Here is a 26875-nt window from a genome sequence, read left to right as displayed (position 1 = left end):
AAAAAATCAATTTAAATTAAAAAAATCAAATCAAACTGAATTTTCTTTTCTTTTTTTTTTACCCAACAATATAAATTGAATTCATTCAAAAATTTCAACAAGTTTTTATTTTTTTAGAAATTTGGTATTTTAATAAAAACAATAGAATTATATACATTTTAATACGAATTTACTCCAACAGATTTTAATTTTTATTTCGATAGAATTTTGTAATAAAAGAATAATTAATCGAATGATAAAAAAAAAAGGTTTTTAAAATAATAATTGGGGTTATTTATTTTTTTTAGAGGCCGAGACATGACAAAAATTTTACGGTATTTCCATCGGCGTCGTGGACGGAAATTATATCAAACCAATACAACCGACAACAACCGACAACCATTATTCATCACGCCAAAGAAGAAAGGCGCGAACAAAATATTCTTGTAAAACAATGTAAGTCTCTGTCAAAACACAAAAATAATAATAATAATAAAAATTTTATTATTATTATTATTCATAATTAAAAAAAAAAAAATATTTTTAAGAATAAAACATCGTCATCGATCGATTCAATATTGAAAATTTTAATTAAAAATCTATTAATGCCCCCCTGGTTTTTATGGCGTTATTTGGATATTAAACGCATTTTATTAGTAAAAAAAAAAAAAAATTTTTTTTCAATGTTATTCTAATATTTGATCAATAAGAAAATAATTTGGCAAAGCAGAACTTTTTTCGACGATAAAAAATCAATTTTATAAAAAACAAATTTAATTTTTTTTTTTTTTGAGTCATCTTTCACAATCTAAATGCTTTTTATTTAAAAAAAAAAAAAAAGTCTTATTTAACGATAAAACTAGAATAAAACTGAAAGAAGAGGGTGTTACTATGGAAACTTCTTTTTTTTTTTTTGGCGTTAAAAAAAAAAAAAATTATTATTTTTGGATATCTATCATATAAAATAATATCATCACTATGATAATTAAAGAAAGTCAATTATCGTGAAAATCATTAAAAACTTTTTCATCTTATTTCAATAATAAAAGTTATAAAAAAAAAAAAAAACTTACCGTATGTTTTCAGATCCTTGCCTTGTAAAATATTGTCCCAAAGGTATGGAATGCATCGTAACCGAAGATGAAAAAGCCGAATGCATTTGTCAAAAAAGATGTCCTCGATTTAAAAAGTTAATTTGCGGTAGCGATGGTGTTATTTATAACAATTATTGTCATCTTCATAGAAGAGCCTGTTTGGAAAAAAAAAATATTTACGTTAATCATTTTTTCAATTGCACTCAAATTCATAAACATAAAAAAAATGATAAAATTAAAAGTAAGTGAAATGAGTGATTTTATTTTTAACCCTTAAAAAAAAAAAAAATTAAATTGAAATTTTTTTTAAAAAATTAATTACAGTGAAAGAATATTTACGGAAGGAAGAATTTTTTTGGAATAAAAATAATAAAACAAATTCCAATTACGCGTATAATGATGTTTACAATTCAAAAAACTTGTGCACTCCACAAGATCATGAAATCATGAAGGTATTTTCTTTTTTTTTTTTTTTTCATACCTTTAAAACGTTCAATATTTTTATTATAAGTAAATAAACAAAATTTTTTTGTTTTTAGGATAATCTTCTGGCGTATAATCACGCTCAATTGTTGGCAAAAGACAAGAAAAGTTCTGGAAAAGAATATTTGATGAGTATAATGTTCAGTCACTATGATCAAAATAACGATGGGGCCTTAGAAAGAGAAGAATTGGAACAAGTTAGAATTTACAAAAAAAAACAATTTTTTTTTTTTTTGACGTTTTCTATTTTAAATTCAATTTCAATTAAAATAAATTAATTTTAATTTTTTTAGATTAGTAAAAAAGAAAACTTGCATTTGTCGTCAAATGGATGCAGTTTAGAAAATATGCTAGGATATGATGATACCGATAAAAATGGTCGTTTGGACATAAATGAATTTTATTTTGCATTCAGTAAATTATACAGTGAGCGTGAAATTTATTATCGACCGCTATTAAATTACCAATTTGTATTTTTTTTATCGAACAAATTTTTTTTTTTTTTTTTTTCATTTTATTTGTTTTTAGGTGTGTCCGTCATCTCTTTGGACAAATCATTAGAAACGAATCACGTCACCGCAAGAGTAGGTGATAACGTAGAAATAAAATGTGACGTTACAGGTTCTCCTCCACCACCGATTGTATGGCAGAGAAATACAGCTGATTTGTCTGTTTTAAACGAAGAAGAAGTTAAGGTTTTCAGTGACGGATCATTGTACCTTACAAAAATACAACTTATACATGCTGGAAATTATACCTGTCACGCTCAAAGAAACAAAGATGTTATGCAAACTCATGTATTAAGCGTTCATAGTAAGTTTTAGAAATAATTTTTTTTAATATTTATTGTTGAAATTTTAAAAAATTAATTACTTAAATATTATTACTCCTGCACGTAGTAAAAACAAAAAAGATTTTTAAAAAGGGAATAAATATCTACGTAGACTGTTAGTAAACTTGTTTTACATTAATTATTTCTCTAAATGGGTTGCAGAATTTAAATTAAACTTTAAATTTTCTTTATTTTATTGCTTGTTTACGAGCAAAAGTTTTTTTTTTTTTTTTATCTAGTTATGCATGAGTTTTTAAATTATTAAAGGTAATAATTGATTTATAATCATTCATGTTTTCTTTTTTCTTTTTTTATGGGTATTTTATAAATAAGCCCCGTACAAATCTTGTAAAATATGTTTTATTTTTGAACACATACATTCATTATAAATATTAATGCCCTAAATGTATAAATAATTTAAATATGTAAATATTATGAATAAAAAAATGCTAGGGCATGTGTGTGTGTGTGTGTATACTCATTGAGTACCACATAACATAATTTAAATTTCCTTTTTTTTTTTTTTTTGCTTAAAAAACTTACTAATTTTACTGTTCTTAAAAAAGCAAAATAAATAATTTTTGAATAATTTTTTTCAGCTGTTCCCGAAGTAAAAGTAACACCGAAAATTCAATCGAAACAACCTGGAGAAATATCCTCCATGTTCTGTCATGTTGTTGGTGAACCTTTTCCGAGTGTCGAGTGGTTGAAAAATGACGAACAATTGAAATCGGAAATACCGTTGAAATATGAAGTTTTAGGCAACGGAACAGAATTAAAAATCAACGACATCGGATATGCGGATACTGGAGCATACATGTGTCAGGCGACCAACATTGGAGGAGTTACCAGAGACATATCATCGTTGATTGTGCAAGATGAACTCACTCAAGGTTAAATTAAAATGATTGATTTTGAAAAAAACTATTTTATAACCTCAAATAATAAAATTTTAATTCTTTTCAGGTGCTCCAAATGAAGAAAAAAGATTTTTTTCATTTCACGATTGGGGCATATCGGTCCACGAACCAAAAGCTTGCAGGCTCTATCATCAAATATTATCCACCGACATTATTCCAGGCACTCAAGAATACGTTTGCGGTAAAAAGAATATTAAATGCAGCTGGGGTTACGCTTTGAATATTGCTAACCGATACATTTATGTGGCGCAACCGAATAAAGATCGTATATTAATTATAAGTAAAATTCAAATGGTTGTGGTCGATGTAAGTTGATTTTATGCACATTCATTTTTTATTTATTTGTCACAATTAAATTTACACCCGATTTTTAAAACCCTTTTTCTCATTTTAGGTCGTAATAACGGATAAATATCCAGTAGAACTATTTTACGTTGCTCATTTAGATCAAGTTTGGTTACTAAACTGGAGAAGTGAAAAAAATATCGGTATTAAAACCATTCAAGTCATACGAGATGCTTCCCAAAAGAAAAAACATCATACGGTTCATCCGGAGCCGATAGACGGACAGTTTGATTTAGTTCGAGGACTTTTCATTCCAGACATTCAGGTACAAAAACATTTTTTTTTTTTTTTTTGTTACAAAAACGATGCTTTATATAAGTAAATATATATATGTTACCAGGATCTGAATCATAATTTTAAATACGGTTACGTCACTCATTCAAATCAAAAAGGTTTATACAAACTTGATTTGGCCAACATGCGTTATGTTAAAAATGTAGACTTGTCAGCGAATAATTGCGTTCCAAGACACGTCCAGTTCTCGGCCCTTTGTAAGTGTCCTTTTTTTATACAAAATTTTAACTTTTCCAGTTTTGAAAGATAATAAAAATTTGCTTTTTTAACCTTTTTAGACGGCTACGTAATTATAGAATGCGAAGAATTGTCAACCGGACATCCTTCCGGACAAATTTTATTGGATTATTTAACCGATAGTATAATAAGTCAAAAAACAGGATTGTTTGGAAAACCTCACGTGTCACCAGACAGTCGAATCACAGTAACACTAGACAGAGAAAAAGATGGGGTTACTCTCGTAGTTCAGCAAATAATAAGTAACCATTAAATGTTTTAACGGGAAAAACCTGAAAAAAAAAAAAATTTAAATTATTACGATTATTTAAATAAATAAACTAATGTAATAATAATAATAATAATTTTCAGCTACTGGCCTTAAATTTCTTTTTGACGTGAAAACAACATTAAATGTAAGTGCGATTACATTTTATCCGTCGCAAACAACTCACGGCTACGATTTATACGCCAGTGCAACAGACAAAGAAGATATTTTATTTCTTAATTTAGTCACAGGTGAGAAATTTTCCCTTATTTTCCACCCCTCCCCTCTCCCCTCCGTACATAAAACGTGTTTTTTTTTTTTTTTTAAAGGTAAAGTCGAAATGATAACTGGAGTCGGAAAAGCAATGAATTATAATTTAGCAGAATGGGATTTTCCAAATAGACTTATTGTGGCTTCCGGAGTTTTTGGACATTTTATGGTGACTCCAGCCAGCGAGGCCTTATTTGTGATCAATGGAGGAACTCGGACGGTTAATTGCGAAATCGGAGGAGTCGTACACGCTCGTGCAGTAGTTTGGGTAACGATGCAGCTTCAGTGAAATTATCATCATCAGTGATAACCTAAAAAAAAAAAAAAAAATTTTTTAGAACGTAATCGAGAGCATAAGAACATAATAATAATAATAATAATAATAATAATAATAATATTTATTAACTTCGCTCCCGGTAAAAAAAAAGAACAATAATAATAATAATAAATTTGATATGAAAAAAAAAAAAATATTAATTGAATATCATAAAAATTATCATAGTAGGTTAATTATTTATTATTATTTTATCCCCGTTATTTATAGTTATTTATTTATTATCATCATGTTATTAAAAAATTTTTTTAAATAAAAAAAAAGTAAAATAAAATATTTATATAAATTTCGAGAAAAAAAAAAAAAATTATTTGATAAAAGAAAAAAATATTTTTATAATTATTTTAAGTTATTTGTAATTAATACGTCCGATATATCATCAAATGCTTCTTTTTATTAAATAATTAATAATATATTTATTAGGTATCATTAACTTTAAATAATATTTTAATTATTATTATTATTATTATTATTATTATGTTTTATATAACTTTTTTATAATGAAAACAAATAGAATGATATTCAAGTAATATTTTTTTTTTATAATATATACCTAAAAATTGGTATATTAAGGTTCAGGTTTTTCTAATAATTATAATTAGGATCGAGTACGTTGAAAAATAATTAATTAACAATCAAAATGATAATAATAATAATAATTTGGCAAATCATAAGAATGACATATCAAACAATATATTTATACAAAAAAGAAATTATTATTATTATTATTTATTCTAAATATATTTCAGTCATTTCTTCTTCTTCTTCCTAATGAATTTTAAAACAAATTTACAATAGTTTGGAAAATATAAGAGGCCATGTTTGATATATTAAAGAGTAAAATTAAAGTTTGTGTGAGAGAAAAAGGGAAAAAAGTAAAGAAGGCTGAACAAAAATAAAATATTCAATAGAAAAATAAATAAATACATAAAAATTGTTAATAAAATTCTATATATCACTGGTTTTTAGCTGCACAACGTTATCAAAAAAAAAAAAAAAAAAATTTAATTTTAACACTTACCATAATATTACATTTTTCTTCATTTTCTTTTTATTTTTTTGTTAAATTTATTATTATTATTATTATTTTAAATAAAATATCATTTTTTTTAACTTTATATAAAAAAATAACATTAAAAAATTGTTGAATTAAATAATAATAATAATAATAATAATAAAATAAAGAAAAATGATACAATAAATAAATATTTTGCATATCATTTAATAACATTTTTCATATAATCATTATTATTATTTATTAATTTTTCTTTTTATGTTGTTGTTGTTTATATTTTTCCGTCAATAAAAAAAGTCTGCAATAAAAAAAAAAATAAATAAATAAATAAATAAAAGAAAATCGATAATTAAAAGTAATAAATAATTAATGTTTATATTTATGTTTGATAATTTTTTTTTTTAAATTTTCATAAACGTTTTTATAAACTTGATTTTTTTTTTCATTTTCAATACATAATTTATTAAAATCATTTTTTATTTTATCATTTAAATATAAATAATTATTAATTTCATTTTGAATTTTTTTTTTCTTATTAATTTTATCTTGAATTTCTTTTTCAATAATATTTTGTAAAATTTTATTTTTTTTATCAATTAATAATTTTTCAATTTTTTTTATTTCATTTTCATTCTGTTTTCTTTCATTCATTTCAATTATTTGATTCCATAAATCATTTTTCAATTTTTTCTTTTTATTTTCATTTTTATTTATTGTTAAATTTTCAATTTCATTTTCTATAATTTTCATTTTTTCTCTTTCAATAATTTCTTTTTCTTTTTTTTGCCATTCGTTAAATTCTCTTTGCATCTTTATTTCTTTTAATATCTAAAAAATTTTAATTAATTAATAATTATTTGGATAAATAATTAATAATAATAATAATAATAATTTATTTATTTATTACCTCTTCCAAACCAGCAGCTGATAATAAATTTCTATTGAATATTGTATTATCACGAAGTAAATGACCATAATTATCAAATATGTTGTATTTATTATTAGAATTTTCATTTAACTTTTCATCCATTGTTTTTTCCCTTTTTATTTTAGTCGTTTCCTATAAAATAAATAAAAATAAAAAATTAATAATAATAATAATAATAATAATAATTAAAATAATCTTATTCGCTTACCTTTTCCGATATATTCCTATGATTTTTTCTACGGTTCCTTATTGAACTCACGTATTTTTTTTTATTATTATTATCATTATTATTAATAAATATATTTTCGGAACGTTTTCATAAATCATTCCATTCTTTTTCTTCTAAAATAACTCCCTCATTTAAGCGAGGCCCCCAAAAACAAGGTTTTGGAACGTAATAATCACTTCTAAAAAAATATTTCATTTTTTTCCCATCAATTTACATTTGACTTTCTTTTTTTGTTTGTTCGATAATGATAATAATAATAATAATAATAATCGATTTCGCCATAGAAACAATGAATATATCTAAAAATAAATAAATAAATAAATTTTTAAATTTCCCATTAAAAATATCCTAAGTCAACTTAGAATAAGATTCCTAAAATTTTAAAAACGATACACGAAAAAACAGTGATTTTCGACTTTGATGTATCAGGCAATGAGAAATTTCAAGAGGACTAGGATCGTCGTAACTTTTTCTTTCATTTATTCTATTGAAAATTTAATGATATACGATGAATCGATGATATACGATGATATACGATGATATACGTAATGAATTACGTGGTGCTCGTTAGTAGATTTTTAATGATTTTTTTTTTTTTTTTAATTTGATTTGTTTTTCTTATTATTTATGGTGGAAAGCGGGAAAAAATGGAATTTTCGTTGGAAAAATAATTCCAGGGAATTTAAAATTATAATAATTTAATAGGAATTGAAAATATGGACACCAAGACATTTATTTACAAAGGAAATTTAAAATAAATTTACACAATCATTTTTTGTTTTATGTTAAAAAAAAAAAAAAATTCAAACGTTAAATTTAATGATTACATTTTAAATATCGCACTCACATTACAATTAATAATTCATAACTTATTTACATAAATATTATTAAAATACTTTTAATTTAAAACTTTTACAAGTATAAAATATATATAATTAAAAAAAAAAAATTAATAAAATTTTGTAAATTACTTAAAAAAAATTAAAAATTAATAAAATTTATTATTTATATTAAATAAAAAAATTTCTTGTTTTTTTCTTTCCACTGTGGTCCCTTCGCACCAATAAATATTGATTTGAAATCAGAATGGTCAGTATTTAAAACAGTAACATCCATTATCTCTAAGAATTTGCAAAGTTCTTCTATCAACTTCTTTTTTTTCTTCTTCGTCTTTTTTCTGAGTTTCGTTATTGTCCTTCCACGTTCCATTTTTTTTCTTGACATCCTAATAAAATTATTAAAAAAAAAATTAATATAATCAATATAAATTTAATATTAAAAATAGTGATAATATTTACCGCAACGGCCCATAAAACAGGATAAGGTGGCAAATTTTGTTCCTTGACAAATCTCAAACCTTCTTCGCAATATTCAAGCTCATCTTCGATGAGCCTATTATTATTTTCAATCATTTCTGACATTTCTTTCAAATATTCAGCTTTTCTCATTTCTTCTTTTTCTCTACACTGTTGATCCAAATCAGCTCTAACCGCTCTTTGTTTTTCTCTTATTTTTTTCTCGAAATCTTCCTTCCATTTTTTATTCATTTCATTTCTTCTGCACACTTGAATGGCTTCCCATTTGATGGCTTCTTTGGCTTCAAGTCGTTTCCTTTTTAAATTTTCTTCATCTTTTTTCATTTGTTCGTAAATTTCACAAGATTTTTTCGGACGTTCTTTTTCTTCACCGAAAAAAAACGTTTCTACTTCACATACGCCGTGAATTTTTTTATTTTTTTCCCAAAGTTCTTGTAATTTAATGGCCAAATCCGATGAAGTTTTTTCACGTTTCGCAATTTTATTTTTCAATATAAATTTCTCTTTTTCTTTTCTCTCTTTTTGAAATCGTTGAGCGTAATTCATATAAATCTTATTTATTTCATCTTCCTCTTCTTGTTCTAAAATTAAATTTCTCTCGTATTCCAACTGACTTTCAGGTTTCCTTATATAACTCGCCATAAAATCTTTCTTCGACTTTTTCTCAATTATATTACACTCCCGAATTTTTTCCATTTCAATTCTCATATTTATCAAATCTTGTTTTTGTCTTTCAAATTCAATTTCTTCTTCTTTTTTTCGAAGTTTTTTTTCTTCCATCCTAACATATAAACAGAAAAATATTTCAATTAATATTAATATTAATAAATTAATTTAAACATATTTTTTTTTTTTTTAAATATAAAATGAGAGAAACTACTAATTGAATTTTATTGGACTCAACTGTTCATCCAACATTTCTTTATATAATTTCTTTTTCATTTTTTCCTGTAATTTTTCTTCTAATTTTATTTTTTGAAATTCTTCTGCTTCCTCTTGAAATTTTTTTGCCCATTCCATATCTTTTTTCTGTTTTTCTAATTTCAACTCATTTTTCAATTGTAATTGCTTTTCTCGTTCTTTTAAAACCTGCGTTAGGAAAAAGGTTTCTTTAACAATTAATTATAAATTCAAAATAAAATTATTATTTTTTGGATATTTTTAGTTTTTCAACGTACTAAAGAATATAATATCCCTGATTTTATGGTTTTCGATGCATCTCTGTCTTCATAATATATTTTTTTAACATCTAATAAAATTTTGCTTTCTTCTTCTTCTTTATTTTTTATTATTTCGTTGTATTCATCGATTTTCTTTTGTTTTTCTCTTTCATGTTTTTCAATTCTTCTTTGTTCAGTTAATGTTTTTATACTCTAAGAAAATCAAATTTTTTTATCATGTCAAATTCAAAAATAATAATAATAAAACCAATTAAATATTTTTTTCATCAAACCGATAATGTATTGTTCCAGTTTCTTGTCATTTGCAAAGAAGCTTCTTTTTTTAAATTTTCTTTTTCCCTTATTGTGGATGCATATTCTTTTTCCCTTTGTTCTTTATAAAAATAATCGTTCATCCTACACCATTCGAAACCATTTAAAACAACACCCTCCAATGGACGAGGTCCATATATGCAGTGTTTTGGAATATATTGACCATCGATACGTATGTACCTCATTTTTTTTTTTTTTTTTTTTTTTTGTATTTCGTGAATTAAAAAAACAAAAAAAAATTTTCACCGATTAATGTAAAAAAATGCCAGCTAGTTTTGGCATAACGTTGTCATGGTAACAATTATTATAAATGTAGTAAAACTATTTTACATATTAAATTAAAAACTAATATTACATAATAATCAAAAAAAAAAACAAAAAATATTTTTTACAAGATTTTTATTACTACTACCACAATCGTGAAATGTCACATTAATACTTAATGCGGAAACATTAAAAAAATAATGAAATAAATATTTTCCTTTTTTTTTGAATACAAATTCAATAACACTAAAATAATATGAAAAAACTTAAAGTTTTTTTATCATTATAATTATATGCACACATTTTTAAAATAGATTTCTTTTTTAATGAAAACTTTACCGTTATCCTATAAACCTTAATTAAAAGTAAGGAACAAGTCATGGAAATTTCAAAATACGAACCCTTTTCTTTCATTTAACAAACATTTTCCATTGAATTTAATTAACTCTTTGATGTGGATGATCAGACTGAAATAACACGTTACGTTTAAAATTTAATTTAAAATTATAATAAAGAAGGAAATGAAAACAAAAATTACTTACCAAAACGTGTTGCCATTGTACTAAATTGTCTGTATCACGAAAATTAGGTATATTATAATAATTAGAATTATCCATTAGTAATTCGCTGTCGATTGGAATACCTGGAGGACGTTCAAGCAACTGAAATAAATTTATTTTCATTTAATATTAATATTTATCGTATAAATATGCAACATATATATATATATATATATTAAATTTAAACAATTTTTTATCTTACCATTTGAATATATTTTTTCAACGGATCACTTTTTACAGATTCGGCATCTTTTGAAACTTTTTTATTAGTTTTGGAATCATTGTCGACTGTCGTTTGATTTCTATAAGTAATTTGACCATCTTGACAAAATGGAGATTCAGGTACGGGTGATAGAGAATTACTTGAATTTTCAACTAAATTGCAATTTTTATTCGTTCCATTGTTTTCAACGTTACAATCGGTCACTGTAAAAGTGTTTTGACGAACTATTTCCTTATTTGCAATTGGTTTATTATAATTTTCCTCCGCACTCTGAAAAAATATTTAAAACTACAAAAAAAAAAAAAAAAAACTTTTTCCAATATTTATTATTAATAAATTATTATTATTTTACCTTTTGATGTAAGGGACTCGTCGATGAAATTATTTTTAATGCTTCTTGCCATTGAGTTTCCATAACGCTCTGAAGTTTTTGTGCCATTTCTGATTTTCTAGTTGAAAATGCGTTTAATTTTTTTTCTAATTCGTTATTTTTCTCTTCGACGCGATATACTTTTATGTTCCATAATTCAATTTCTTTTTTATGTTTTTCCTCCAAAATTCTTATTTCCACAGAATGTTTTTCTATCAATTGTTGAACTTGTTGGAAAGCCATTTCCGATATAGCCTTTTCTCTTTCTTCGATTTCTTTTTGAAGAGTTTTTTCTGCTGCGGACAATTGTTCTTGAAATTCATTAAGCTTTTCTTGTACTATTTTTTCAACTTGCTCTTGGTAATATTCTTTAAGTTGTAATTTTATTTTTTCCATTTGTTCGTTTGTTGTTTTAATGTTATCTTTAAGAGATTTTTCCTTTTTTTTAAGGTCTTCATTGCTTTGTAGCAAAACTTTTTTAGATTGTTCCAAAGCTGAAATTTTATTTTTTTCTTCTTTTAATTTTTCAGACATTTTTAATTTTTCTAAATTATTTGTCTCTAATTCTCCTTGTTTTTCTTTAATACATTTTTTTAAATCTCTTATTTGATTTTGACTTTCAATAATTTTGGCATTGGCATTTTTTAAATTACTTTCTTTAGATAAAATCATTGCTTCTAGTTTTTCATTTTTTCTTTCTTCATTTTGAAGTTTATTTTTAATCTCTTTCAATTCATTTTTTAAAACATTTATTTCCTTGAGAGTACAAGAGTTTAATTTTTTTTTATCATTTTCAGAAATTTCACATTTTTCTTTGTAATCATGAGCCAGGTCCAAAGCTTTTGATAATTCTAATTCATATCTTTTCACTGTTTGACAAGCGGCTGAAACTTCACTTTCAAATTTTTCCCTTTCCTGTTGTAATTTTTTTTCAAGATTATTCTTTTCAATTTCTAATTCTTGCCAATGATTTAAAAGCTTATTCCAACCTTCTGATAGTTTAATAATTGTTTCATCTTTTTCTTTATCAACTTTGACTGCTACAGCGACTTTTTGCTGTTCTTCCAGCAATTTAAGCTGTAAACTTTGAATTACTTTTTCACAATGTTGTCTTCTGTACTCTTCTTCTAAATACTTTTGTTTATAAATACTTAAATCTTCAGAATTTTTTGTATTGCCAATATTCCTAGCATTTTCCCACAATTCACCTAAACTTAATAAATTTTTCATGCCATTCGATGTATTTTCAACAGAATTTTCTTCCAAAGTCTTAAAATTATTATCATCTTTTGTAGGGATAGAAATGGAGATTTCAGAATATTTATTACATTCATTGATATTCCTTTCAACTAGTTTTGAATTGACTACATCACTAGAATCTTTTGTACAATCATTATTAAGTGAATTTTTAAAAAAATTCTCTTCGTCGTGGCTTTCATCACCAAGAACATTGGGAGCTTTACTATTACTGCTAGATGGTTTCTTACCCTGAATTTCAAGTAATTCATTTTCATGACTTTTTTGATTTTTTAATTTTAGTTTTTGTTCAATTTGATTTTGAGTGTCTTCCAATTTTTTTAGTAAATCATTTACTTTGTTTAAATTGAAAACAGCACTGGATAAAGATGAGTTTTCATTCAAGGTAGCCTCTGAAATTTGTGTTCCATCAATTTTTTCATGGTTATTAATATCGACACAAGTTTTTTCCTTTTTTGTAAAAAAATTATTGATTTCACTCAATAACTGATCATCCCTTTCTTTCTGATATAAATATTCAGTTGATTTTAATAAATTGCGACTTTGTTCACTTTTTGTATTTGATGAATTTTCTGATAAATTCATTTCTAACTGCCAATTTTTACATGGCAAGGGAAGTGTGCTAGCCTTAACAGGAGTTGATTGTAAGCTTCGATAATTGTAATAACAACTTTGGTGATTGTCAAGAGCTTCTAAACTTCCAAAACATTTAGCAGGTTTAGATTTTTTGCTTAAAGGCATGCTGTTATTACTAAATATGGAATGATTTTCAATACAGCAAATCCTTCCTTCTAAATCATTGACTTGTGATATTAAATCACTGACTAATAATTGCTTTGAATCACTGTCAAAAACTATTGAGTCTTCAGAATCGGATGACACGGTGAAAAAATTTGGAGGTATAACAAGTAATACATCAGTACTGTCAGATAATACACTCATAACTCACATTTCATAAAAAAACTGTTTTCGGCGACTGTATTTCTATTTTTTTGATTAAAAAAAATTAGTCATTCGTTTAAAATAAAAAAAAAATACAATAAATTTTTTCAAATTTTGTCCTTCTTCAGTAAATGCAACACATTCAACGAAATGATTTTAAAAATTTAGTCATGAATAATGAAACACTATTTTTTTTATAAAGTTTCTTAGTAACAGTTTGTCAAAAAAAAAGTTTTTTTTTTTTCTCAATTGAATTTAAGTTTCGATTACATTTCTACGAATACTAATTACCATTCCTTAAAAAAAATTTTTTAAAATATTTCAATCAATTTTAATTTTAATTTTCAAGTATTAAATAGTACCTTTTTTTTGAAATTACGGAGAACGGACGTTAACAAGCTTTTACATTGTTGTGACTGTTAAACAGTTCTGCCAACTTAATTCAAACGCTCTGAAATTGATTAAGGAGGTTTTTTTTTTTTACGTATAAGCCTTACTGAATCTTTAGGCGCAATTTACTTTCCTCAAAAAGCTGGCCATAATATTTTAATTATTTTTCCTTTTTTAAATATATTACCGGCTATATATTTGGCTCTTTTAATGCACTTCTTTAGACAATGACAATAACCAATGACTCTTTGTAGATTTCCATTTGGCTCAACAATGTAAATTTCATCAATTTCTAAAAAGTTATTTTTATTATAAAATACCATTTTAGCTACAAACTCTTTAATTGTATTTATTGAAAGTTAGATATTTTCAAAAAAAAAAAAAAAATTACAATAAATATTAATGCAGAAATAAAGTATATTTAATTTTTTTAAAAAATTATGATCTATAGTACAAACTGAATTCCATTTTCCAGATCTTCTATCCTAGCTAATGAAATGCCTTAAGAGAAATTTTAAAAAATTTTCATATAATAAAAATCACAAAAAATGGGGGAGAAAAAAAAAAAATTATAAAGAGAAATTTTTACCTTTCAAAGTGGAAATGTTACCACACACTCTTACGGCAGGATCACAAAATGTCACATCAGCAGGCAATTGCATTCGAAATCTTCTCGATGCTTCTTTGGCAGGATTCCAAACATCCTTTGAATCCCAGGCCCAGTTTACTTTTTGCGGTGGTACAACTAACAAAAACAAAAAAAAAAAAAAAATTTAACAATTTTTCGACGGTGTTTCAAGGCTTTAGAATTTTGTCCTACCATGCAAACTTTATAATCTCCGTGATGAAGATTCCAAACTAAAGTTGCCGATGCTTCATATTGTTCTAATTTTGATACTTCATCTCTTATTCCTTCTGCTCCTTCAATTCTCATCATTAATAATACAAGAACGTCACCCGATCGGGGGCAAACCTAAAATTAAAATAAAAGCTTAATAATAATATTAATTTACTTATTTAATAACCGTACGGAGTAGATGTTTTAAAAGGACTTACATCCAAAATTTCTATATCATAATCATTACAAAAAGTAAAGGTTTATCTGAAACTTGGCAAAGAGTAGTGGCAACAGAATGACAGATTCCTTCAATATCCAAACTCTGTTGATCAACGACAACGCAGGATGCTGATAATTTTTCAGCCTTAGAATTGGAAATCATTTGAAGTTGAGAATATCCAGCTCCGTGAACTTCCACATTTAGAGCTGTGTGATATCCAGTCAGTGTGCTCATGTCATCATCTTCGATATCAGTTATCACAGATACAAGTTCATCGTCAACCTCGACAAAACGTCTTTTAAATCTGATTGCTTCACCATAAAATTTGTTTAAATTTTTTAAAAGATTTTTATAAATGTCAACTTCTTTATAATTAATTTCTTCTTTAAAATACCATTCTGAAATGTCATTTATTAAAATTCCGTTTTCCAAAATTAATCGCGTGTCTAAACATTGGGAAATTTTATGAGTCCCTAACGTGTTTATAATTAATTTTAATTCTTCAAAATATTTGGTTTTCCAAACGTCTTTGGACGCTGATTTTGACACTGATTTCTGTGAGTGAGCCGTTGGAGAAAATAAAATTTTTGTTACGGGAGAAAGCAAAGAACTCCCGTTAATGTTTCTATTGAATGGCCTTAAAACACTTTCGTGTTGCCCTGAATTTGTAAGTACTTCTAATATTAAAGGAGACTTAAGACTGGAAGCAGACGTAGGTAATTCCAATGGATATTTCGAACCTGGATTATGTATAATCAATTCGTTCATATTCGAATTCATGGTTTCATTACCGATTCTAAGTTCTACATTATGTTTCAGTTTTTCACTTAAATCGTTTTCATTGTCCTGATACTTTCTCGGGGATCTAAGTGTGCTTTCTTGCCTAACTATGCTAAAAGGAATAATGTTTTCCGAGTCAAAATCTTGAAATTCGTATTTTTTATCCGCTAGACGTTTTTTACGAAATTGACTGAGTTTTTCAACTTCATACTGAGAGTCATCCACAAATTCGTAAGGACTATCGACTATTTCATTTGATTTCCTCGATATGTGTCTGCTTGTTTCTAAAACAACATGAATTTCATTATCGCAAACAGTCACGGGTTGTTTTAAATGAGGTTTAGAAAGTGACATACTTCTAATAAACATTTCGAAATTTAAATTACTTTTTTGACCCTTTCGTCGGGTGAAAAAAGACTTATAATATTTGTTTGAATAATTTTTATCGTCCGTTTTGTAAACATTATTGTTGCGATTTATTTGTTCACTTCGATTTTTTTTTGTACAATTTGTAGACTTAGGGTAGAAGAAACATTCCTTATCACTCTTTTCTTTTAATTTAAAATTCTTTTTGCAATTAGTATTTTCTTCTAGGTGTTCATTTTTAACTTCTAAAATGTTATTACATTCTCCCGAAGGAGAATTTCTCTGCATCTGTTCTTTCAAATCAGAATTTATGTACTTACTTCGAAATGGATTCACTCTAGTGGGAAGCGGTGGAGATGTTAAAAATTCGTGAACGGCTTTTTCTTCTTCAACATTTAATTCGAATAAATTATAAATTTGATATGATGAGTCACAAGTCTTGATTTCAAATTCCTTAATAAAAGGGTCTTTGGTTAAATTTTCAAAACCCTTTTTTTGTAAACATGAAGCATTTAAATTAATATCTTCACTAAAGTCTTTGATAATTTGTTCTTTTAATTTTAATGCATTGTCATTATTATTATTACTTGTATTATTATTATTACTATTTAAATTAAAATTTTTCTGATTAATTGAACTCGATGGAATAATTTCTTCTGAATTTTTATTGACTTCTGAGCTTGAGTCTGATACTAGACAAGAAATATCTTCCATTTGTTCATTTTTAATTTTTTTGTCATTATTTTCTAGTGTGATTTTCAAAGCATACAAAAAATTATTTGCATTAAAAACGGCATAATTATTACACTTTAAACTAATTTTTGGAGAAAATTCAGGGTATGGTACAACAACATCAAATGATGTATGAACAGTGTAACCATGCTTGAGGCAACTAAATCTTAAGCATGTGTCCCAACTTGCAGCAATATCTGAAAAATTTATTTTAAACATATTAAAATATAGCAGTTAAACAATTCTTGGATTCAAATAATACAAGAATAAAAATTTTCAATTGTATGAAATTTTTTTATTAATTTACATTTTACATACCATCTAACATGTATGATGAAGCCACAATCCTACATTCTTGGCAATTATTTAATGATGGCAAAGCAGTAACTGTTACAAAAGCATGTTGATTGTTAGATGAACCTACCGCATCAATGCTACTGCATTCTTTTCTAAATCAGTATAAATTTTATAATTTAATACCAATATATATCTATATATATATATAAAATAAAATAAAATAAATGTATTTTTTACACAATAACTCACATTAATCCATACACTAAAATTTTTTCATTGTCTTGAGGCCACTGACAAACATACATTTGTAAGGGTGCGACAATTTTATGGCTTCCGAATAAAGAGACTTCGGCAATTTTTCTTGCCTGGCCCCCTGGTTTAAAATTCCACCAATGAAGTCTATATTTATAAACAGTAGCATACCATTCATCATCATCTTGATCAGTTATCATTGTATAGGTAATAAGAAATCTGCCACATTTTGTCATTCCCAAAAATACATGAGTAAGGAGAACTTGGCCAGAGAAAATATTTGATAAATGATAAGACTTCAAAAATGCATGCTTAATTGGTTTTAAGCAACCAAATCCTAACTGTAAATTACATTTATAATTACTGATTATTCCTTTGCATTCATAAATATTATTTTTTAAAATATTGTTATTTATTCAAAAACAAATGAATGAATTCCGAAAAAAAAATATTTATATTCAAAATTAAATAGTATATATTTTATCCCCAAATTCAAATTTTCCGGGGAAATCATAAATTAGCATCAAAGTACTGCATTAAAAAAATAAACTTTATTTACCTCTCTCTGAAATAAATTTCGAGTTATATTCAGTGATGTAGCATATTTAAAGTTAGAAGTATTTGATACAGAAGAATCTTGATTTCGAGATGGAGATAAAGACAACGATGAAACAGTTTCTATTGATTCTAATTCACTATTAAAATCAATATCACTTACTTCACTACATTTGTCTGACATTTTTTCTAATAAAATACATATTGTCGTGGCAGTAAAATTTAGAGATGTTTAAATGCAGTGGAATTATAAAAATTTTATTCTATGAAAAATATTTTGTCATAAAAATACAGAACAATCGTAGATTGTCAAATCTTGGAAAAATTACAATTTTTATGAAAATCTGAGTCGTAACAATCCATTCATGCATAATTAGTCAGAATAATAATTTTATTTTGACGACAGCGATATTAATAAATAAAATAAATACTAATAAATTTTAAATAAAAAACTCAAAACGATTTTCAAAATTTTCGCGGTTTTTTTTTAAAATGCCGGTATTAATTTTTGTTTAAGACTGCCTTTATGTTCAATCCTCTTTATTTCAATCTCACACTAAAAATTGTCAAGAAATGATAATAAGTTTTAAAGCATTTACGTAAACGACAGATTTACGCGACATATCATTAATCAGAAATTAATTTTCACCCTCAGATCATTTTTTTTTTACCAAAATCAAATCAACTATGAGCCGTTTAGGCTTCAAATGTAAATGTTAGTTTTTTTTTTAAATTTTATAGAAAAATCAAATCAAATTATTATAGGCCTTCGTCTAGGTCCCACAAATTCTTTATAAAAAACCAAAGGTTATCTTTAAAATTATATAAAACTAGGCTAGTAAGCCATTAAACCTAGTGTTAGTGACACTGGCGTCTTTTTATCTTTAAATAGAGTACTTATTTTACATGAAGTAATTTTCCGAACCCTACAATTAAACTTAGCCACATTAAAAAAATAATGTTGATATATTTCAAGTCATTTAATTAAATAGAGTTAATATTCCTATTGATTCATTACATTTTATCAGTCTTTTAAAATATTATTTACAGCGTTTCTCTAACTTTAGAAATTGATGGTCGACTTTTAAAGCCACTATTAAAATCCTTAAATGAAGCACTCTTTGTGGAAGCTTGCGCATTAAAAAATGCTTGTTTTTGACCGATCGATTTTGATACACCTGAATTCAAAAAAATTTCACAGCATTAGTTAGAATTTAAAAACCAAAAAATTAAATAAAAAAAAAAGAACTTAACTAGATTCTGGAATGATCGTAGATTGAAAAAATAAGGACGTTCTTCTTCTCTTTTTACAAAAAATTCCTATCAAAGTTCTTCTATAATTAGCACTGAAAGCACAATAAAGTAGAAAATTTGAAGCCGCGTTTATTGTAACCAAAAAATTAAAAATATTTCCCAATATTCGAAATATTTTATCCGTATTTGAATCGTCAGGTGGAATATGAACACTTTTTATAATCAACAGCACAGCTGTGGGAAGCTGGCAAAATAGGAATAAAATAACAACGGCTATAAGAGTAACCGTAATTTTGTTTTCTTGCCGTTGAGAATTATTATTATTGTGTTTAGTCTGTAAAAAATTACAATTTTTAAATGTTAAATTAAATATTTAAAAAAAAAAAAAAAACTCTTTAAGGAAGTTTAATAATTTTTTTTTTTTGAAATTCAACTGTTTGAAAATAAATATTTTCAAAAATTTAAAAATAACTTTTTTTTAGTATTGTTTTTAATGAGTCGAATTAAAAGATTTTTTAATTGCCAATAAATAACAATTTAATTTTAATTTAGTTCCGTTAACTATTCTCAATGATAGAATAGTTAACTCATTAATATAATTTTTGTTTTTAATCTTTACCAGTTAATAATTTCTTAACCTGGGTCATTTTACGTCTGTTATTCCTACTTCTATGGACGGTAACAATCAAAAAAGAATTGAATATTCCCAACAATAAGAGAGGTAAAAAAACAAAAGTAATACTCCAAAACCAGTAAAAAGTTGTCGTGTAATTAATATCTACTCCCAATTCTGAGGGCATTTGTCCCACGTAGGATATTACTTTGCTTTGATTTACAATTATTTCTCGAACGTCTAATTGCCATTCTAAAGGAGTAGTTACCTGTAAAAAAAAGAAAATTGTATTCAGGATATTTTTTTAAACGGAAATCAAACTCTAGAATTACTTACCGTTGATAAAAAGCAAAAAATATATATAAGTACAATAGCAATTCGAGCTCTTGCTTCTGTACAAATTATTTTCCCTTTTATTGGATGGCAAACTGCTATGTATCTTTCAACGGTAAATGTCACCGTTAACCATGTAGAAACACAGGCTACAAATTTAAAAATTACCTAAATAGCTTTTAGAGAAACATCATGAAAAATTTACAAATTAAATTACTTGATGCGTCCGTCAGCCAAAGACCAAACCGGTAAAATTTCCAATAATAATAAAAACTTTTTGTATGGCTACCCGGATAATGTTCTAATGAAAGTGTAAATACAAAAACCAAATACAATAAATCCGAAATGGCTAGAGCAGTCAAATATGTGTGTGTGGAATTTCTCATTCGTCTATGAGTTAAAACGACAACGGTTAAAGCTGTAAAAATTTAAATTTTTTTTTATTATTAGTTAATTACTATTTATTACTGCTTGAGAGTTTGTTAAAAAGATTACATTATTCATATATATATATCAAAAAGTTAATACTGAACTAGTTTATCACTTACCATTACCAGCAAATCCAATAATAACGACGATTGGTAATAAAACTCTTTGAATCCAAAATCTTGATTCATTTAAAAATAATCCATAGAGCATTGTCTTATTTTGAACGGATGCGTTTTTGGTAGCCGTCAAATTCCATATTTCCATAATTCAATTCAGGACTTCACCTAAAAAAAAAAAAACAAAAAATTTGGTTATAATATTTAAATTAATTAATAATTAACTATTTTAAATACTACAAAAAATAATTTAAAAAATTTTTTAAATATGATTTACATAACAAAATCAGCACTTTATAAATCACATTTACATTTAATTATATACCAATATTTTAAATGAATGCATGTGCACAATATATATTCAAATGAGACAAAAAAAATTTAATTTTTGTGTTATAAAGTAAATTAATATTTTGCACTCATTACTTGATGACAAAATAAAAATTTTTTTTAATACAAATAATATGTGTAATACAATGGATGAAAACTTTTCACTGTGTCCTCCTACAAAACAAACATTTTTTACTTTTAAACTATTTACTAAAAAGTTACATTATTACATTATAATAATTGAAACACTTAAATTTTATACAATTTGACACTTTTTTTTTTTTTTAAAGACATTCCCAAAACAACAAAAAAAAAAAAATAATAATAATTGAAACTGTGAAGCATACTCAACAACATTGTTTAGAAAATGCATTTCTTAATTTAGTTTATAGTGTACATACATAATAATATTTGTTTAAAATATTTAAAACATTTTACAATGAAAAGTAAATAGAATTTTTTTTTTTTTTCAACAGAGAGAAAGAGTAAATACCAATGTAAATTTTTTTAATAAGATTTTTTTTTTAACGAACTGAATTTATTAAATTTTTTTTTAACAAAGTTAATTAAAAAGTTTTGTTCATACTATAGGTATTACTTAACTGTACAATAAATGAATAAATAAAAATTAATATATGTATATCTTTGATTTTTCCAAATTTTAATAATTTACATTTTTCTAAATATATTTTACTGTTTATTACTCTTAAAAAAAAATTTAATACATATTTTTAAAATGTATCTTGTCGTAACATTGAGTTTTTGCCAATTTCTCGAGTCCAAGGATTATTAAGAGTAAAAAGTTGAAAATTAATAATTTAAGTGAAAAGATTTCTAAAAAAATTTTTGGCACTAACATATCTATCGTTTATCACAAAATTATTTAACTGTTTTTCATATATATATATATATATATATATATATATATATATATATATATATATATATTTTTTTTTAAAATTACATTTATTTTAATTTTTATTAATTTACAAAAAATAAAATAAAAAAATTCTATGTAATATTTTTTAAATTACATACAAATATTTTAACGTACACTATAAACAAATACAACAGTATTATTATTAATCATCTTTTATGTTGTTCATTTAATAACTAAAAAAACTTGGCAAAATTAGAAAAAAGAAAAAAAAAAAAAAACTATTAAAATACTTTTTGTTTGTGTTTAAAAGTTAAAATATTAATTGCGTTTTATTAGGTAGAAATAAAGTTTAAATATTCTTTAAAAAAAAAAAAAAACAATTTTCTTTTCTTTTTTTTTTTTGTAATAATAATTTTACAACTTGAGATTTTTTTTTTTAAAAAAAAATAAAAATGTTAATGAATTAAACAAAAAAAATTTAGGTAATGAGAAAAATCACTCATTTACAAATTATTAACTGTACTAAAAAAAAATATTTTTTTCCTAACACACAGATTTATACTTACTTTTTTTTATTCATTTCAAAAATTAGTCAGAAAAAAAAACTTATTTTAAATATTAAAAATCTTTTAACTAAATGCTAATACTTAATTTTTAACAATTCAACACAATATTTTATAATTACAATACAATAATTTAATTCATAACAAAAATAAAAAATAAAACGTGGAAAATTACATTGTTTTACGTTGAATAAACTGACTGTTATTACGTTTCGACTCATTCTTAAGCGGTTGAAATTTTACCGAAAATAATTGATTAGCCATTTTATTTAGAAAAAAAAAAAAAAAAAACTTTACAACTTGAAAATTTTAGTTTTTTTTTTTTTTTTTTTTCTCATTATTTATATATATATAAACATGAGCTTATGTTAATACATAATGCTAATAATAAATATTATCATGCTCAATAATACAAATCTAGTCAAAAAAAAATGAAAAATCAAACATTCAAATAAAATAAATTTAAAAAAAAAAAAGTTTATATCAATTAATTTATCGGTAAGTATTATTATTATTATTTTTTTAAATTCTAATCCTTCTGATTGAATTAAACAAAGTCAGTTTTTATATTTTTATAATCTTAAAGAAAATAACGAAAATTAAAATTTACTGCAAAAGAGGCATTTAATATTATATTATAGAAGATCAGACCTAACAGAAATATGAATGTAAATTTTTCATTAAAAAAAAATGAATGATTTTACTTTTTTAATCGTTTACTTCCTTTATTAACAGGAGTTTCTTTGGTAGCATGTGATCTTTTGTTTTTATCCATCTTGGTCTCTTTTGGACTCTTGATATCTTTTTTCACTTTGGATTTTCCTTTCTGAAAATGATATGAGTAAAAGTAATTTTAGTATACTTACACACTATAGAAAATTTTCACTTGTAATTTTTATAAAATAAATTATTAGCAGTTTGAATATTTAAATATTCAAAGAGTAAGTGTAAATTAAATACCTTAATCAATGGATCAAAATCAATATTATCATTTTCTTCAAAAATTATATCATCTGTTATGTTTTCATCATCTAGATTATCTTGAGACATTTTTGAAGTTTTCTTTACGCATGAAACTTTCTGATTTTCTTTATTCAAAGTTCTTGTAAAAGCAGATTTTATCTGAAATAATATAATTATTAAACATTAATTATTAAAGATTCTTTTTTACATATCGAATAGTCAAAGTTAGAATAGTTCTTGCCTTGGAATCGATTGATGAAAAAGAATCTTTAAATCCAGGCCAAGAGCACAACTCTAAAATATGATCAAAATCATCTTTGTTAATATTGTGTTCTACCATAAATTTCACAGAGGTTGGAACACCATTCAAATTTTCTTCGATTAAAGGCTTTACTATAATAGTTTTAAGTAACTTCAAATAATCCAGATTAATTGCTTGAACATCACCTAAAATCCTAAAAAAATTTTTTTCATTTTAAGTATAAATCGGAAAATGGGGTACAAAAAATTTTGTTTTTTTTTTTTTTTTTTTTTTTACTTGGTGCAAAGAGATGTGTGGAGTTCTTGCAAGATCCTACTTAATTTTCTAGCCTTAGAATTTTTTCCCATCCACGCCGGGAATTCTATTTTTCCCTGAAAATGCCCTGCCATATAATAACCAGGACAAATGCTGGCAAATAAACCCTACACGATGTAATAAAATAATTTTAGTTTAAAATAATGATTTAAAAATTAATAATAATAATAACATTATTTTACCTGAGCTGGCAAGAGATTCCAGGAATTTTTACTTCTAATTGTTTTTTCCACAACGTCGCCATAACATATACTATCAGCTGCCTTTGAAATTAGAGACATGACCTCTAATTCTGAATTTCTTTCAATAAAAATAATATTTTTTAGTCCTCTTAAAATTTCATTTAAAAAAAAAAAAGAAAAACATTAAAATATTACAATAAATACTGATGAGATTACATTAGATACCTGGCTTTTTTAGGTTTTACATGAATGTAAGCATCTTGTACAAAAAGAGGACCCAGGGAGTAATCTTGAAAAAAAAGATCCATTTTTTCATTTAAATTAAATTTTTCGTTATCCGATGCAGAAAATACTTTTCTCACGACGTCCCAAGGATTCTACATAAAATAATTTTAAAATTACAAATAAATCGTAACTTTAAAAAAAATTATTGTACAAAAATTATTGTAGGAGTAATACCAAGTTTAACGGTTTTTTTCCATCAGAGCTGTTTTTTCTAGCATCTTCTTCCGATAATGATTTCTCCACAAAAGTTAACAAAGATAAACGATGTAATACCTGCCGAAGATCATGATTAGAACTAACAATTAATTCTTCTAAAGAATCTCCAGAAATATTAATTTTTTCTTTAAAACATATCGACAACATGGCAGCCTGAAAATATTATTATTACTGTGATTTTAATGTTAAAACCGCAAAAACAAATTATTAAGTTTAATATTCACTTTAATTTGTTTTATGGGAGGTCTTTGAAATCGAATATCGAAGCAATAATTAACCAATGATCGCATTTTCGGATGATTTCGATCATTGCAAATACCAATTATTGGAATTTTAGTCTGTTTTATCAGCTGTATCAGTTCTTGTACTCCTCCTCTATCCTCATTTCCAGACATTCCATCAACTTCATCCATGAGTAAAACTTGTTTCTTAAAAGTGCTTCTATTTCCTAGACGAATAATAACTTAATTTAGTTAACAAATTTTATAATTGAGAAACTTATATTTTTGATATATATTAATAATAATTTAAAACCATCAAAATATCCTTGAAGAGATTTCGAAGTTAATAAGTCGGACACTTCTTCTTGTAAAAGACGTTTAGATCTTGTATCAGAAGCATTAAATTCTACAATGTCAAAGCCTAATTCTTGGCAAATAAGATAAGCTGAAGTTGTTTTGCCGACTCCAGGTGGACCAGAAAGCAGAGCAGCTTTAAAATAACTTCCGTCATCATTTGTATTCCATGGTGCTAAAATTATTATAAATAAAAACAACAAATAAATAAAGTCACTGTTTAGATTTACAAGAAAAAAATAATAATAAAATAAAAATTATTTAATTACATACCAGGTTTAGTAAGTTTTTTATCATTTTTAGTAGAATGATTTAAATGCCAATTTTGCAGCCAATATGTTAATTTTTTTACATTGCTTTTTTCACCACCTTGGCCAATTATGGCTTTTGTTGATTTAGGTTTGTATTTTTCAACCCAAAGAATGTCTTTTTAAAAAAAAAATTCAAATTAAAATAAAATTCTTAATTCTTTAAAATAAGGTAAAGTTAATGATTTTTGTTTTTTTTAACTCTTAAGAAATGTTTTTCGAGTAAATATAAAAATGAAATTTGAATATTTCACATACCTGAATTTTCAAAATTATTTTTACAATCATCATTTTTTATTAAAGAAGCTTCAGATTTTGTAGTAACTCCTGTTAAACTAAGATCATCAAATTGATTTGATTTAACCATTACTGACTTTGATGTGTTCATTTTTTTATTTTCATTAATAGAAGATTTCATTGAACTATTTGAAATAATTTGTTCAGTTTTTTCAATTGGTTTACTTTCTTCTTGCTTAAAATTACTCCTTTCTGTTATTAAAGCTAGTAGCTCATCTTCATTTATTTTTTTTGTACAAAATTTTTCTGCTTTTGACAGTTTTGATTCTCCTGGTTCTTCTCCAACTACTATAAAATCGGTTTTTTTGCTCACTTGAGTAGTAACGCGTCCCCCATACTTTTGTATCAATTCAACTGCTTTTTTTTTTTCCAATGAATCCAATATTCCTGTGATAACAAACGTTAAATTTTGAAGGCAATTCGATGTCCCCTAAAAAAAAAAAAAAAAAAAAAAAAAAAAAAAAGTTAAATTTAAGCTGAAAAAAATTTTTTAAATAAAAAAAAAACAGAAACATAATTAAAATTTTTTATACTTTTGGAATTGTTTTAGAATTGGGATTTTTAGGCCCCGATCTTTGTAAATATTTCTGATAGGCTGCTGAGTTTTGCTTTTTCGACACTACAATACTTGTATTAGAGCCATTTTTTTCCTGCTTTTTTGTAATAACACTACTTTCTTCTGAAATTTTCCCCATTTTTTTCTCATCAAAAATTTCATTACTTGACACATTATCTTTTGTTTTTTTTGACTTTCCATGTTCTTTTTTAGGAGTTGTTGATTGGGAATCTATTTTTCCTGGTTTTAATTCACAATTTTTGTCTTCATCGTTAGTGTTACTTAATTTTTTTTTTTCTTGTTTATTTGATTCATTACTTTCGAATGATAATGCAG

General features: G+C 24.8%; 7 protein-coding genes across 7 annotated transcripts in view; 1 reads left to right on the top strand and 6 right to left on the bottom strand.

Annotated features, from left to right (window-relative positions):
- Positions 1-1055: 1055 nt before the first annotated feature.
- Positions 1056-4990, top strand: Phum_PHUM268610 (uncharacterized protein; the record flags this gene model as incomplete). The annotated part of the gene is made up of 12 exons (XM_002426651.1): positions 1056-1314; positions 1398-1525; positions 1613-1753; positions 1850-1970; positions 2085-2369; positions 2988-3281; positions 3355-3614; positions 3703-3918; positions 3994-4144; positions 4226-4426; positions 4536-4682; positions 4761-4990. The coding sequence occupies 12 exons, from the start codon at positions 1056-1058 to the stop codon at positions 4988-4990; spliced, it is 2433 nt and encodes an 810-aa protein (XP_002426696.1).
- Positions 4991-8297: 3307 nt separating this feature from the next.
- Positions 8298-10201, bottom strand: Phum_PHUM268600 (EF-hand protein NUCB1, putative; the record flags this gene model as incomplete). The annotated part of the gene is made up of 5 exons (XM_002426650.1): positions 8298-8423; positions 8506-9304; positions 9428-9612; positions 9702-9896; positions 9977-10201. The coding sequence occupies 5 exons, from the start codon at positions 10199-10201 to the stop codon at positions 8298-8300; spliced, it is 1530 nt and encodes a 509-aa protein (XP_002426695.1).
- An 832-nt stretch (positions 10202-11033) lies between these two features.
- Positions 11034-13632, bottom strand: Phum_PHUM268590 (uncharacterized protein; the record flags this gene model as incomplete). Its single annotated transcript, XM_002426649.1, has 2 exons — positions 11034-11266; positions 11433-13632. The coding sequence occupies 2 exons, from the start codon at positions 13630-13632 to the stop codon at positions 11034-11036; spliced, it is 2433 nt and encodes an 810-aa protein (XP_002426694.1).
- Positions 13633-14467: 835 nt separating this feature from the next.
- On the bottom strand, positions 14468-14956 carry Phum_PHUM268580 (uncharacterized protein; the record flags this gene model as incomplete). Its single annotated transcript, XM_002426648.1, has 3 exons — positions 14468-14523; positions 14612-14767; positions 14812-14956. The coding sequence occupies 3 exons, from the start codon at positions 14954-14956 to the stop codon at positions 14468-14470; spliced, it is 357 nt and encodes a 118-aa protein (XP_002426693.1).
- A 133-nt stretch (positions 14957-15089) lies between these two features.
- On the bottom strand, positions 15090-18246 carry Phum_PHUM268570 (uncharacterized protein; the record flags this gene model as incomplete). Its single annotated transcript, XM_002426647.1, has 4 exons — positions 15090-17142; positions 17273-17407; positions 17505-17848; positions 18067-18246. The coding sequence occupies 4 exons, from the start codon at positions 18244-18246 to the stop codon at positions 15090-15092; spliced, it is 2712 nt and encodes a 903-aa protein (XP_002426692.1).
- Positions 18247-18897: 651 nt separating this feature from the next.
- Phum_PHUM268560 (class A rhodopsin-like G-protein coupled receptor GPRnna13, putative) lies at positions 18898-20955 on the bottom strand (the record flags this gene model as incomplete). Its single annotated transcript, XM_002426646.1, has 7 exons — positions 18898-18988; positions 19111-19240; positions 19317-19650; positions 19955-20197; positions 20266-20411; positions 20480-20680; positions 20811-20955. 7 exons carry the CDS (start codon positions 20953-20955, stop codon positions 18898-18900), a joined length of 1290 nt encoding a protein of 429 aa, XP_002426691.1.
- A 2325-nt stretch (positions 20956-23280) lies between these two features.
- Phum_PHUM268450 (Replication factor C subunit, putative) overlaps positions 23281-26875 on the bottom strand; it is a gene marked incomplete at both ends in the record, with an annotated part of 4227 nt that continues 632 nt past the window's right edge. Inside the window, 12 exons of the mRNA XM_002426645.1 lie at positions 23281-23406; positions 23541-23702; positions 23785-23998; positions 24082-24227; positions 24303-24420; positions 24528-24679; positions 24762-24956; positions 25028-25251; positions 25338-25553; positions 25652-25804; positions 25945-26413; positions 26517-26820. Of these exons, the coding sequence (XP_002426690.1) occupies positions 23281-23406; positions 23541-23702; positions 23785-23998; positions 24082-24227; positions 24303-24420; positions 24528-24679; positions 24762-24956; positions 25028-25251; positions 25338-25553; positions 25652-25804; positions 25945-26413; positions 26517-26820 (2479 nt within the window). The remainder of the gene's footprint in view (positions 23407-23540; positions 23703-23784; positions 23999-24081; positions 24228-24302; positions 24421-24527; positions 24680-24761; positions 24957-25027; positions 25252-25337; positions 25554-25651; positions 25805-25944; positions 26414-26516; positions 26821-26875) is intronic.

This window comes from Pediculus humanus, genomic scaffold (genome assembly GCF_000006295.1).
Source record: "Pediculus humanus corporis 1103172107644 genomic scaffold, whole genome shotgun sequence".
NCBI lineage: Eukaryota > Metazoa > Arthropoda > Insecta > Psocodea > Pediculidae > Pediculus > Pediculus humanus.
Note: the sequence above shows the minus strand (reverse complement) of the source record. Positions and strands in the feature narration are given on the sequence as shown.